The sequence below is a fragment of the Hemicordylus capensis genome, chromosome 2 (genome assembly GCF_027244095.1).
Source record: "Hemicordylus capensis ecotype Gifberg chromosome 2, rHemCap1.1.pri, whole genome shotgun sequence".
In the NCBI taxonomy this organism is placed as follows: Eukaryota; Metazoa; Chordata; class Lepidosauria; order Squamata; family Cordylidae; genus Hemicordylus; species Hemicordylus capensis.
The window spans coordinates 392828569-392841862 of NC_069658.1; the positions used below are offsets into that span (position 1 = coordinate 392828569).

The 13294-nt window shown below is 49.6% G+C and overlaps 1 protein-coding gene across 1 annotated transcript in view; it reads left to right on the forward strand.

Moving 5' to 3' along the window:
• The first annotated feature begins 456 nt into the window (after nt 1-456).
• Nucleotides 457-13294, forward strand: part of TRIM65 (tripartite motif containing 65) — a 31410-nt gene continuing 18572 nt past the window's right edge. The window contains exons 1-3 of the mRNA XM_053291250.1: nt 457-1620; nt 4896-4991; nt 11228-11461. Coding sequence (XP_053147225.1) covers nt 1177-1620; nt 4896-4991; nt 11228-11461 — 774 coding nt within the window. The 5' untranslated portion in view covers nt 457-1176. The remainder of the gene's footprint in view (nt 1621-4895; nt 4992-11227; nt 11462-13294) is intronic.

The following is a 13294-nucleotide window of genomic DNA, read 5'->3' on the forward strand; positions in this document are numbered from 1 at the left end:
GCTCCATCCTATTTTCTTCATTATCTCCTTCACTCTCAGGGGCCACTGGGGAGATGGGTGAACACAGGCCCCCTCTTCCCTAGCTATGCCCCTGCCTAGCCTTAACACCAAATCATAGCTCAGGTGACTTAATTTCTCTTGGCCCAAACTCTCTATGTCCCTTTCACTGTTCCCTCTAACAGGAAAGAGGAGAGCTGGTTTTGTGGTAGCAAGCATGACTTGTTCTTAGCTAAGCAGGGTCTGTCCTGGTTGCATATGAATGGGAGACTAGAAGTGTTGAGCACTGTAGAATATTCCCCTCAGGGGGTGGAGCCACTCTGGGAAGAGCAGAAGGTTTCAAGTTCCCTCCCTGGCTTCTCCAAGAGAGGGCTGAGAGAGATTCCTGCCTGCAACCTTGGAGAAGCCGCTGCCAGTCTGTGAAGACAATACGGAGCTAGATAGACCAATGGTCTGACTCAGTATATGGCAGCTTCCTATGTTCCTAACGGATTCACAGATGTTGTCTACAACTCCCAGAATCCCCAGCTGCAGTGACCTTTGCTTGTGGATTCTGGGAGCTGTAGTCAACAATATCTGGGAATCCTTGTTAGAGGAAACACTGGTCCCTTTCCTCTTCACAAAGTACTGTTGTTAGCCTCTTGCCATCCTAGGAGTTCCATGTTCAAAACTATATGGTTTGAGAGGTATTGCTCACTCTGCCAGCTTATATTAGTTGTTCAAATATTATTGCCAATCTCCCTATGGCTTTTTTTGAAAATCAATCACTCCTTTTTGCTTTCTGTGAGTCTCTCTCAGCCGTATCTTGGAGATGCCAGGGAGGGAGCTTAGTACCTTCGGAAGGTGCTCTTCCTCGAGTAGCCCCATCCCCTAAGGGGAATATTTTATGGTGCTCACACACGTAGTCTCCTATTCAAATAAGGCCTCTGTCTTTTTCCAAAATGGGTGATACATTCAAACATCCGACTAGGAGCAATTAAGTTGAGAAGCCCAATGTTCATCTTATTTATTAACAGGGAAAGTACTTAAGAATGATATCTGCTCTGCTTGTCTCTTTAAAACTCTAGCTGGCAGGAAGCCATTATTTCAATGCCCTCCCCTTGGTTCACACAGCTATGCTGCTGACTCGTGCTCTGGTTTCATTTTATTTTCCTCCTTGCTGTGTTTGCTCTGGGCAGGATGGCTTCTCAGCACTCCCAGAAACTGGAGGAGAAACTAGGATGCAGCATCTGTTTGGAGATGTTTACTTTCCCAGTGACTGTGCCCTGTGGCCATAGTTTCTGTGAAAAGTGCATCTTGAAGCACTGGGAGTGTGAAGAGCAGGGCTTTACAGGTCAGAAGGTTTACAGCTGCCCCGAGTGCCGAAATGAGTTCTCAGAGAGGCCACCGCTCAGCAAGAATGTTAAGCTTGACAGTCTGTTAGAATTTCTGAAGTCATCAGATGTCCAGGTGTCCAGAGCGGAGAAGCCAGCTGCTGTTCAAGGAAGGACTTGCCCAAGGCATGGCCGCCCCTTAGACCTGTACTGCAAGACAGAGAAGCAGGGCATCTGCTGCGTGTGCACTGTGAAAGAGTGCCAAAAGCATGAGAAGGTGCTCTTCAAAGAGGAGCGGGAAAAGAAAGAGGTAAGCAAGGTGGGGAGGGGCTGAAGGGCCTATTCACAAAGGGTTTGTCTCCAGAGCTTTTCCACAAATGAACACATGGGCCGTAGCAACATAACTTACAGCCCAGACCCAGAAGTGTAGCAAGGTAGGCTGGAGTGGACCCAAAATGTGGCCCTGGCCCACCCTCAGCTTTCTACAAAGAGGCACAAAGGAGAGAGTACAAAGAGCAGCCTATTGCTCAGGGGGTGAGGCTCCCTCCCTCAGGGGCCTGGGGACACTTGTCCCCCTGTCCCTGGTTCAATTATTGTTATGCCCCTGCCAAAACCCATGCAGAGTTAGACACAACTAACTGCTGCATAGAGTTGGGACAGGGTTAGCCTGAGGTCTTTGGGACTGAGATGAAGTGCAGGAGCCTCTCACCCCTGACTCCAACAGGTTTTAAAGGGGTTGGGGAATGAGAATGAGGTGCTGGTGATGGCCAACACCTCCTTCAGATGAGATGTAGTGGGGTTGGATGGTGGGCAGTGAGAGGAGGGAAGAGGCTGTTGTGGCTGCCTTCACATCCACCATCTTGGATGTGGTGAGGCAGTTGCCTCATCAGAGGGCCAGCCCTAGGTCAAGCTGTTATGTTCCCAATACATATTTTGTCACCAGAGCTCAGGAAATACACTCATCTGCTCACCCATGAGTGCAAAATGAGGCCAGATATGTGAAAATGCCACAGGGCCTTCCCCCACCCTGCAGCCCCCATCCTCGCACATTCTTAGGCCCCATGACCTTGAACTGTGTTGCTGGCGGGGGCGGATCAGCAGCAACTTGGCAAACCATGCATTGCCACCATGTCGGCATGCTTTTTTTTTTTTTTTAGTTGCTGCTGCCAAAATAGCACACAAGTTGTTGCGCTACCATTTGAGAGTGTGGAGAGCTTAGGCGAATGAGGTGGCCGTGGAGAACGAGGCTGAGGAGGGCGGGGGGGTGGGGCTAGAAGAGGATGGGGCAGCGGAGAGAGGACTGGAGAATGGGTAGAAGAGGATGTTGAGCAAAGGGGAGAGGGAACCAACAACAGGCAGTAGAAGGGAGGGAGAAGGTGTGGGCCGCAGACCCTGCCTCTGCTGTGCCTCACTATGAGCTTGAGCCTTAAGAGGAGGAGGTGTCAGGAGTGTTAAGTCCTACCGGCTCTCGCCAGGTCTCTGTCCCACCACTTTCCCCCAACCCTCACCCAGGGACACGCCCAGCTCCCACTTTCCTCAGGTCTGAGGAAAGTATGCAGCTGGGAAACCTGAGGAGCCCCTGCTGCTGCTGCCGCTCTTGGAGCTTTATTATTATTTTACATTTATATCCCGCTCTTCCTCCAAGGAGCCCAGAGTGGTGTACTACATACTTGAGTTTCTCTTTCACAACAACCCTGTGAAGTAGGTTAGGCTGAGAGAGAAGTGACTGGCCCAGAGTCACCCAACAAGTTTCATGGCTGAATGGGGATTTGAACTCGGGTCTCCCCGGTCCTAGTCCAGCACTCTAACCACTACACCACGCTGGCTCTGTCGTGACAGACAGCTCCTTAAAACTCCAGGAGTGGGCGCTCCTAAGCTTTGCGAGCGGCACACTATATAAATGTCATGGCCTGGTGTGCTGAGCCCTGACGTTTTTATGATGCCAGTGGTCGGGGACAGTGTTGGAGCGGCTGCTGTTGCAGCTCAGAGAATTTCAGGGCCTGTTGTGATAGTAGTGGCATCTAAAGCTCCAGGAGCCACAGCAGCAGGCATTCCTCAGGTTTCCCTGGTCGCTGCATGCTGTAAACATGTCATGGCTGGGTGCCAAGCTGTGATGTCACTAAAGGGCCAGTGGCCGGGGGCAGGGGGGAAGCTTGGGATCCTCCACTTGTGGCTCCTGGAGCTTTGGGAGCTGCCGCCACAGAGGCCGTGAGGAGGGGTGGGGGCAGCCCTCTCACAGCCCCTGATGGTGAGCAGCTTGTGTCCCTTGAACACATCCACTCAATTATAGCTGCTTCGCCCCTGGATTTGACGACTAAAATTTCTGCCTGACTGATGAGCTCAACCAGTGTTTCTTAAGCCCTGTTTATTTCATACCCAGAGCATGCTGGAAAGATTGCTTCTTCAAGTTTTTCATTTAAAAATTAAGTATTCACCATGTACACTCTTCCCTCTTTAGCTCCGCCTAGATCTAGAATTGGGGTACATTCACACATGTCCAGTAGCCACAGGCATCCTCAGCTGACCATATGCTGTTTCCTTACTCTTTCTATCTGGCAAAAGGGGACTATAAGAACAGCCCTGCTGGATCAGACCCAAGGTCCATCTAATCCAGCATCCATCCAATGCCGCTGGGAAGCCCACAAGCAATAGCTGAGGGCATGCCCCCTCTCTGCTTACTCCCCTGCAACTGTATCTAGAGGCATCTTGTCTCTGTCTGAGGCTGGCAGTGGCCTATAGCCCTCAGACTAGTAGCCATTGATAGACCTGTCCTTCATGAACCCCTGACTCTTATAGTGGTATGAAATGGACATTAAAGAATTGTGCACCATTGAAATTGCTCTTGTAGCTTTGCTGTGACAATATTCAAAACGAGTTGAGCATAAATCCAGGCTTGAAAGCTTTGGATCAGTTCAGATGCTACGCCTGACTGATCCCACCCACCACTCAATTAGGGGCATGTGCACATGACCCACTCCCCTCCAGGCATGCTGTTCCACTTTTCATAATTCCTCAAACTCATTTTAGGAGTGAGAGCAGGATCTGCAGATCTGGGGCCCACCAGATGTGTAGTCCAAACTGGCCCACTGCTAGACTCAAATTGTAGCCTATACATTTTGGTGATGAGACAGTTCAGCACATCTTGGTATGTATGTATGTATGATATTTATTTATAGCCCACCCCTCCAGCACACTGCTGCTCGGGGTGGCTTACAGTACAAGAGTAAAACAAAAATATAACAGCATAATAACATGCATATGGGTGGAAAGTTGTCTGACGTTTACTCTGGTACACAATGAAGTTGCCCAGGTCAGCCTCTGACTACATGGTGTGTCTTTTGAGCCCATGCCTCTGTTTAGCGTCCTGAGTTGGCATACAATTCCTAGGGTTTAACTACCTCACACCTATCCTAAGTGCTGACCCAAGTTTACTGCCAGCTCCCCAAATACAGCAGAGTGATGCGCTATGACTGGGGAATATCTGAAGGGACTTGGAAGCAACAAATAATTAATCTGGGGAAATCAGCCCAGCTGTTAAGAAAATGAAGTCTTTGGTCATTAAATTCTTTTGGGGTTCTTTGTCAGGAGTCTTTAAAAGAAACACTGAAGACAACTCAAGACCAAGTAGGAAGGATCACAGAAGAAATGCAGAAACTGGACCAGCAGACAGCCACCATTAAGGTTAGAAAGATGACAAGACAGCACTATATGGGGGCAGGTGTCTCTGTCAAGAATTGCTTGGTCCTTCTCATCTCTGCTCCATTGGCAAAACAATCATGGTTGAAAATGCTGCTAATGAATGAGCAAAGAGGCTTCCTGTTCTCAGTTCTTGATGCCAGGGACATCTCTGGGTTATCCTTCCCCATCAGCTCCAAGCAGGACAGAAACTGTGAAAGACAAACAGATAGTGCCCGCCCACTTGGGGCTGCCAAGGATAACCCCGCCCCAGTTCTTTCTGTCCTCGCTTCAGCTCCAGCAGCAGTTTTTCTTCTCTCCTGACCTTTTTCTCTATTATTGTCCTTCTTGCCTTTCTAATTGTGTGTGTTCTGTCAGTTTTTGCTCCTTTTCCTTGTGTGTGTACCCTATATATATATATATATATATATATATATATATATATATATATATATATAAAAAAAGAGCTTTAGTTTAATTTTCCTTACCTCTTCCCACCCTTCCTCCCTTCACCCTCATTTCATGGGCAGCCCGCTTAGGGCAAGAATTATTTTGGTGCCCAGAGGAAAGATTCAGGACCGTTTGGGTCCGGGACGCTCGAGGCATTTTGGCGCCCCAGCTCCGGCGCGACCGAGCTTGCCGCTCTGCTCTCTGGAACCGGGGCATTCTTGCAGGCGGGAGAATTCTACACTCCCCAGCTGCACAGCAACGGAGGCAACAGCAAAGAGAACCACGAGCAGAGAGGAGCGTAGGGAAGACACAGGGAAGCTCCGCGTAAGCGATTTAGCTGCGACGACGGTGACGGCTGCCTTGGAGCCGCCCGCACCGATCGTTCCCGGGTCCGCGGCGAGTCTCCTGCCCTCGGGCCGCGAGACTCGTGCTTCTGCGGCCCGGAGGGCAGCGGAGGGTGCCGTTTGCGCTTTTGAACCCTGTGGCCCCTCTGAAGGTGCAACAGGCCAGCGGGCAGTCGGCCTTAGTAGCAGTGAGGAGACACCCAAGATGGCGACGGAGCTCGAGAAAACGGCGCGAAAAAAGCCGGTGGCCATTTTGAATGCACCGGAAAATTCCCTTCCAAGGCCCTCATTGCAACAGCAGGAGCAGGTTGAGGTACCGGGCGAAGCGGTAGGGGGTGGGGGAGAACCGGGTCCCAGCCATAGCGCGACCACATCCATTCCCAAAAAGGTCCCCCCAGAATGGCAGGCCTGGTTTAAAAACGCAATTATAGACACCATTTATCAAATTAGGCCACCCCGTAAGGCGGGAAAATCCAAAAAACGGAAGAGACGGGATTCCTCTCCCACAGAGTCAGACTCCTCTAGCGAGAGCTCTCCTCCTCCCCCCAGGAAGGCCAAAAAGAAAACGAAGCACCTTAAACCTAAGAAACTAGTGGACAAGGGCAGCGATGCACACTCCTCTGAGTTGTCAGACCTGGAATCAGGGGATCCTAACCCACGGAATCCCAGGCCTATTAGAGCCCCCATCAGCAACAGGCCTAAAAGCACGATCCCTGAGGGGGAGGAAGCTGATCACACAGAGCCTGTATCCCAGGACCCCATAAACCTGGATAGAGAGGAGGCAGAGTGGTCAGGCGGAGATTATAATGACACATCTGCAGTGTCTCAAAGGCTCTTCGTGCCTGATGATTTTAATCCACTGATGAATAAGATCTTAAAAACTATTGGCCTCCAGCAGACAAGTAGTCAGGAGGCGCCTAATGAGAAGGGGGATTGGGTGTTCCCCAGGGCCACCCCTAAAGAAATTTTACTACCATTCCCTTCTCTTTTCACAGATGTAGTCAAACAAGAATGGAAATTACCGGCAGCAAACAGAAAGCCTTTAGCTATCTCTAACCGCTTTTATGCTTTCCAGCCTGAGGTGTCTGACTTGCTCAAGACTCCTGCTACGGATGCCCCTGTAGTACAGCTGGTGTCAAACTCCTTGGTCCCCAGGGACGGAGAAGTCACCCTCAAAGACCCAGCAGATAAAAAAGCTGAATCAGCATTTAAACGAACTCATGAAAATGCAATGCACGCCACAAGGGCTGCGGCCGCAGCATCCATGGCAGCTAGGGCTTCCCTACTGTGGATTGATGGCCTTTTAAACGACCCCCCTGCTGACAACATCAAACTTAGACAGCAACTAGTTAAAATTCAAAAGGCGCAAGCCTTTATGGCGGATGCCACTCTAGACTCTGTTAGATACTCGGCTAGAGTAGCTGCAGCCTCAGTCCTCGGCAGACGCCATCTGTGGTTGAAGAATTGGGCAGTGGACAATACCTCTAGTTCCAACCTAACCGCTGTGCCATATGATGCCACTAAGTTATTCGGGGAGGAGGCCCTCAAGGATATTTTAGTGGAGTCAGTTGACAAACGCAAAACGATGCCCACAGCCTCGAGGAAGGTGGATCGCCAACCTTTTAAAAAGAATTATCAACAGTTCCAGAGTTTTCAGCCCTTTCGGGCTTCCCGGCCTTTCAGAGGCCGGTTCAGAGATTTCAGACAGCAAAGGGGAACCTGGGGTCACCAGAGATTCCCCTTCAGGGGCGTGGGCGGGTATAGACAGCAAGTCCCACAGCCCAAGCAAAAAGCACAACAATGACTGCAAAGTCATCAGATTGGGGGGCCGCCTGACAGAATTCTCCCACGTCTGGGAGTCTTCAGTCACAGACTCCTGGGTCCTGTCAGTGATTCAAAAGGGCTACAAGATAGAATTAAACGCTCCTCCTCCCCCCAGGTTCATTCCAGCACCTCGATCTCGCTGCGCCCTCAAACACGCAGACATGATGCTGGCCATCAAGCATCTCCTGGAGATTGGCGTGATAGAACCAGTCCCTCCCTGTCAGGAGGGGGGGGGGCGTTTATTCTATCTTATTCACCGTCCCAAAGAGGGACGGAACAAAAAGAGCAGTTTTGGACCTAAAATTTCTCAACAAGTCTGTCAAAAAACACCACTTCAGGATGGAAACGTTGAGATCAATATCGGAAACTCTTCTACACATGGACTTCCTGGTTTCCATCGACCTGAAAGAGGCATATCTTCATGTGCCCATCCACCCCGACAGCAGGCGCCTCCTACGGTTCAAATACGCAGGCAATCATTTTCAATACGCGGCCTTACCGTTCGGCCTATCGGCAGCCCCCAGGATCTTTACGAAGGTTCTGGCGCCATTGATCGCCAGGCTGTGCATGAGGGGCATCAGACTGTTTGCGTACTTGGACGATGTGCTCCTGAAAGCCCCCACCCTCCAGGAAGCTCAGTGGGACCTGCAGGTCACTCTCCAGGAATTGGAGGCTCACGGATTCCTTATCAACCAACACAAAAGCCATCTGGAACCAACACACCACCTACAACATCTCGGAGTAGTGATGAACACAGAGGAAGACCGCCTGTACCTACCTTGGGACCGGTTCGAGATCATCACAAGGGAGGTCAAGTCGGCTCTGATGTCGTCAAGAAGTCGACTGATGTCCCTCTCCAGACTATTGGGTCTCATGGTCGCAACCTTGGACGTCGTTCCGTGGGCAAGGCTCCATCTTCGACCTCTGCAATGGTTCCTCCTACCTCACCAGCACTCCATCGCAAAGAGGAAGCTCCTGTACCTTCGGATTCCGAAACAGGTGCGCCAAGCTCTCAGGTGGTGGCTGAGCCCAATCAATTTGTTTGCAGGAAAGGAATTCCTCGACCCACCAAGAATCTTGGTAACAACGGATGCGAGCGACAGGGGATGGGGGGCTCACTGTCGCCACCTTTCGGCCCAGGGTCGATGGGACCCAGCGGAAAAGGCGCACAGTATCAATTGGAGGGAACTGAGAGCCATCCGGTTAGCCCTCATCGCCTTCCAAGCGACAATTCGAGGTCACCACATCCTAGTAAATACGGACAACACAACAGCAAAGGCACACATCAATCGCCAGGGGGGCACTCGATCACACTCCCTTCACCTGGAAGCAGTGCTTCTACTAAACTGGGCAGAGGCCAACGTTTGTTCCATAATAGCTCATCACCTCAAGGGGGAGCTAAACACAAAGGCCGATTGGCTAAGCAGGGAGGACATTCATCCTGGGGAATGGAGTCTTCACCCAGAGATCTTCCACCTCCTAACACTCCGCTTGGGTGTGCCCTGCATGGACTTATTTGCGTCTCCGATAAACGCCAAAGTGCGCCAGTTCATGTCCAGGTTTCCCGCTCAGGGAGCGACATCAGTGGACGCCCTTGCCAGCCCGTGGCCCGAGGGGCTGCTCTTCGCCTACCCTCCGACTCCTCTGCTGACCAGGGTCCTCAGGAGGATTCGCCTCTTGAGGGCCCGAGTCATACTAATCGCCCCCTACTGGCCCAGGAGGCCATGGTTTTCGGAGCTCGTTCTCATGGCAGAAGAGGATCCATGGCAACTGCCTGTAAGAGAAGACCTGCTATCCCAGGGGCCGGTTTACCACCCCGATCCAGCGTGGTTAAGGCTGACCGCCTGGAAACTGAACGGAGCTTGTTAAAGGAGTTCGGATATTCCACGGCGGTCATGAACACGATTTTGGCATCTAGACGACCTTCCACGAATCGGATATACCAGACAACCTGGCGGGCATTCCTAAAATGGTCCTCACTGCATTCCATTCCTCGGGGGTCGGCCTCCATCAAACACCTCCTGCAATTCCTTCAAGATGGGTTAGACAAGGGCCTCAAGCCTAACACACTAAAACGCCAGGCTGCATCGTTACTGGGCCTGATCTCAGGAAGACCCCAAGAGTCTCTATCTTCGTATCCACACTTGCGACGTTTCCTGAGAGGAGCCACCCTCCTGTCGCCTCCAGTAGTACACAGGTTTCCATCATGGGACCTCCATCTGGTCCTCTCCGCTTTACAGCACACTCCATTCGAACCAATATCATCCATTCCACTGGAAATACTGTCAAAGAAATTGGCTTTCCTGGTGGCTATCACGTCGGCACGCCGTATTTCGGAGTTGAGGTCTCTCTCGATCGATAAATCATTCTGTGTGTTCCAAAAGGAAGCGGTAAGGCTGATACCTGATCCGTTCGTACCCACGAAGGTGCCTTCCGTCTTTCACCAATCTCAGGACGTTTTTCTGCCTTCTTTTTGTCCTCGCCCAACGCATGACCAAGAAAAGCTCTGGCACAAGCTGGACGTGCGTAGATGCTTGAAAACCTACATTAAGCGCACGGCGCAATTACGCAACACCAACTCCATGTTCGTGGAGTTTCGTGTGAAGGGAAGAGGGTCCGCTGTCTCTGCAAAGACCATTGCTCGCTGGATTAAAGATTGCATAGTACTGGCTTATCACTCTATGCGCAAGAACCCACCTCCAGGAATCACGGCACATTCCACTAGATCAGCAGCGGCCTCAGCGGCGTTTTCAGCACACGCTCCGGTTCAGGATATTTGCAGAGCGGCAACATGGTCTACGCCCTCGACCTTCACAAAACACTATAAGATTGAGACTCACGCCACTGTCCAGGCGGCTGTGGGCAGAAGGATCCTTCAACAGGTACTCCCACGGGACTAGGCGGATATGCTTCCCTCCCTGTGGACCAAGCTGGGGTATGTCCCCAGAGATGTCCCTGGCATCAAGAACTGAGAACGGAGCATTGGTGTCCACTTACCGTGAAGGCTCCTTCTTGTTCTTGATGCCAGGGACATCTCGTCCCACCCAGTTGGTGCGCTCCGCCTGGTCCCGTTGGACGGAAGGTATGTCTCTACCTGTTGGTCAGGGGAAACCTTTCGTTTTCACGTTTGTTGTCACTAAAAGGTTCTGGTGCGTTACATTTCTACTCCTTGTTGTTTGTGTTAAAGTGTTACGTGTCCGGTTTATTTGTTGATCCTGCCTCGCTTGAACAGAGAACTGGGGCGGGGTTATCCTTGGCAGCCCCAAGTGGGCGGGCACTATCTGTTTGTCTTTCACAGTTTCTGTCCTGCTTGGAGCTGATGGGGAAGGATAACCCAGAGATGTCCCTGGCATCAAGAACAAGAAGGAGCCTTCACGGTAAGTGGACACCAATGCTCCGTTCTATTCTCTAATCATGTATGCCTGCAAACCACCCTTTTCTGCTTCCCACAACAGACACCCCCTTTTCTCCTCCCCCCCCCCATCAATTTTCTCTGTTACCACAGAGAGGTGACCTACAGAGTACATTCTCAGCTAAAGAAAGCAGAATAGTTATTGGGAGAGAAATCTCTGCTTCTTCACCTCACTGCTTTTGCATTTTTTGCCCCCTTCCTTTTTCATCCAGGATTCCTCAGAGAAGCTAAAATCAGGGGTGTTGCAAAAGTTTGACCATCTCATGAAAGCCCTGAAGGAGTGCCAGAGGAAGGCAGTGGAGAAAATTGAAAGCAAGCAGGCTTCTGCGCTTGGACAGCTGGAAGAGAACTGGGATCAGTTGCAGCACCAATTGAACATCTGCACCCAGCACAACAGGAAAGCCGAAGAGCTGCTGTCCTTCACTGATGATATGATGTTTCTGGAGGTATGGATGTATACATGGTGCATACATAGCGAGAGTTCTTGCTGCCAGTTAGTATACACTTGGATAGCACTCCACCACCTGAATAGATAACTGGAATCAGGCTTCTCCATGGCCATCTCTCATGGCAGACAGTTGGTTTCTCTCTGTCCTCACTCAGAAGCTATCCCCAGCTGCTGCTTTTATTCAGACTCTTCCTTCAGTCCTTCCCATCATCAGGTGGAGGTGGGTACATGCCATGTCACAAAACAAACTGTTCCCCTTACTCACCTCCACTCCCTGGATATTTCAGCCATTAGCTCACACTAAGAAACACCAACCGGCTTCCTGGACTATCAGATGGTGATCATTGATCATCATTTGCTTAGCAAAAAAAAAAAAAGCAGGCCAGCTAGCATTCATTATTATAACTCCAAACTTGTTACCATTACTCAACCAGAATGTTGTTCTGGAACCATTTCAGACCATCATCAGACCCCAGTCCTGTTGACTAGGAAAAGAAAATGGATTAGCTAGCACTATATATATCAGGACACGGGGCAGTTGAAAAACAATTTACCACTGTGATATCTTAGCAAAGAGTACTGCATGCATGGTTCTACAGAACAAGTTTTATTCTTCAAGCGCACAATACAAAATAACAAGAAGGGCTGAGTCAGGGTAGGGTAGTACTCTTCTGAACAAACTAAGGAAGCCCCAACAGGTCAAAACGAACAATAAGCAAAATCTATAGTTTGGTTATGCACATTATTACAACCACAAACCCCAGAACAGAGTTTACTGTAAGAGTCTGCAGAAAGAAGTGGAAATGTGGCTGTGAGAAGAAGCCACAGAACAGAATGGCTGCTCCCAGCAGTACTTTGTAGGAAGGAAATGTGTTCAGCTGAGAAACGGAAGGAAGCTGTTTGCTTTAAAGTGGCAGGCGGGGGATGTGTCATAGTTCTGTACTACTTGATTTTACTTTATTTTCCAACTGGAGCACTCTCAAATTAGTAATAAAAAAATATGCACCTACCTTTACAGATGTCAAAAATCTGCTGCTTTATTTGCTTTTATTTGTTTTTTTACTATATGCAGGCTTCAACATTAATCAATTTTTAAAAAGACTAAAATGCATACCTACAGATTTGGGCTCTTGAGGCAGCTTGCAATATGAACACTTAATTACAAATAAATCTGTCAAGTGAAAATGAACATAGCAAGTCAAAAACAGCAGCACAGTTAAAGCAATTGCCACATCAAAGCCAAGTAATGGCTGGGCAGTCAACGTTTTTTACCATTAAAGTAGATGCCAGATGAATGCAGAGGTGGAGAAGGATAAGATAAGGTACCACCACCAATAAGATCCTGTCACTGAAAGCTACCCACCTTGCTTCAGAAGATTCAAACACCCAGAGGTGAGCCTCCAGCAAACACTCCTGCAGATACCCTGGTCCTAGACCATTTAGGACTTTATGGAACAAAACCAGCACTTTGAATTGTGCCGAGAAACTAATTCATAGCCTGTAAAATTCTGTTAAGCATTGGCAAAATATAATCATTTCTATTTGTTCAATTTAACAACCAGCATCCAACTAGCTGACGTTTCCAAACAATCTTCACAAGCAGCCAGATGTATAGTGCATTTCAATAGACTAGTATGGATGTTGTTGTAGCATGAATGGTGACTGTGGTCACATCATGTTTTTCCAGGAAGGACTGCAGCTAGCCCACCACATACTGATGGAGCTTTGAATGTTTATCAACAGTCTGAAGACATCTACTAGCATTTATTGATTTGAATTGTACTTGGCCCTCTGCATCCCTTTCCAGGTGCCTTTCTTTGTCATAAAGACA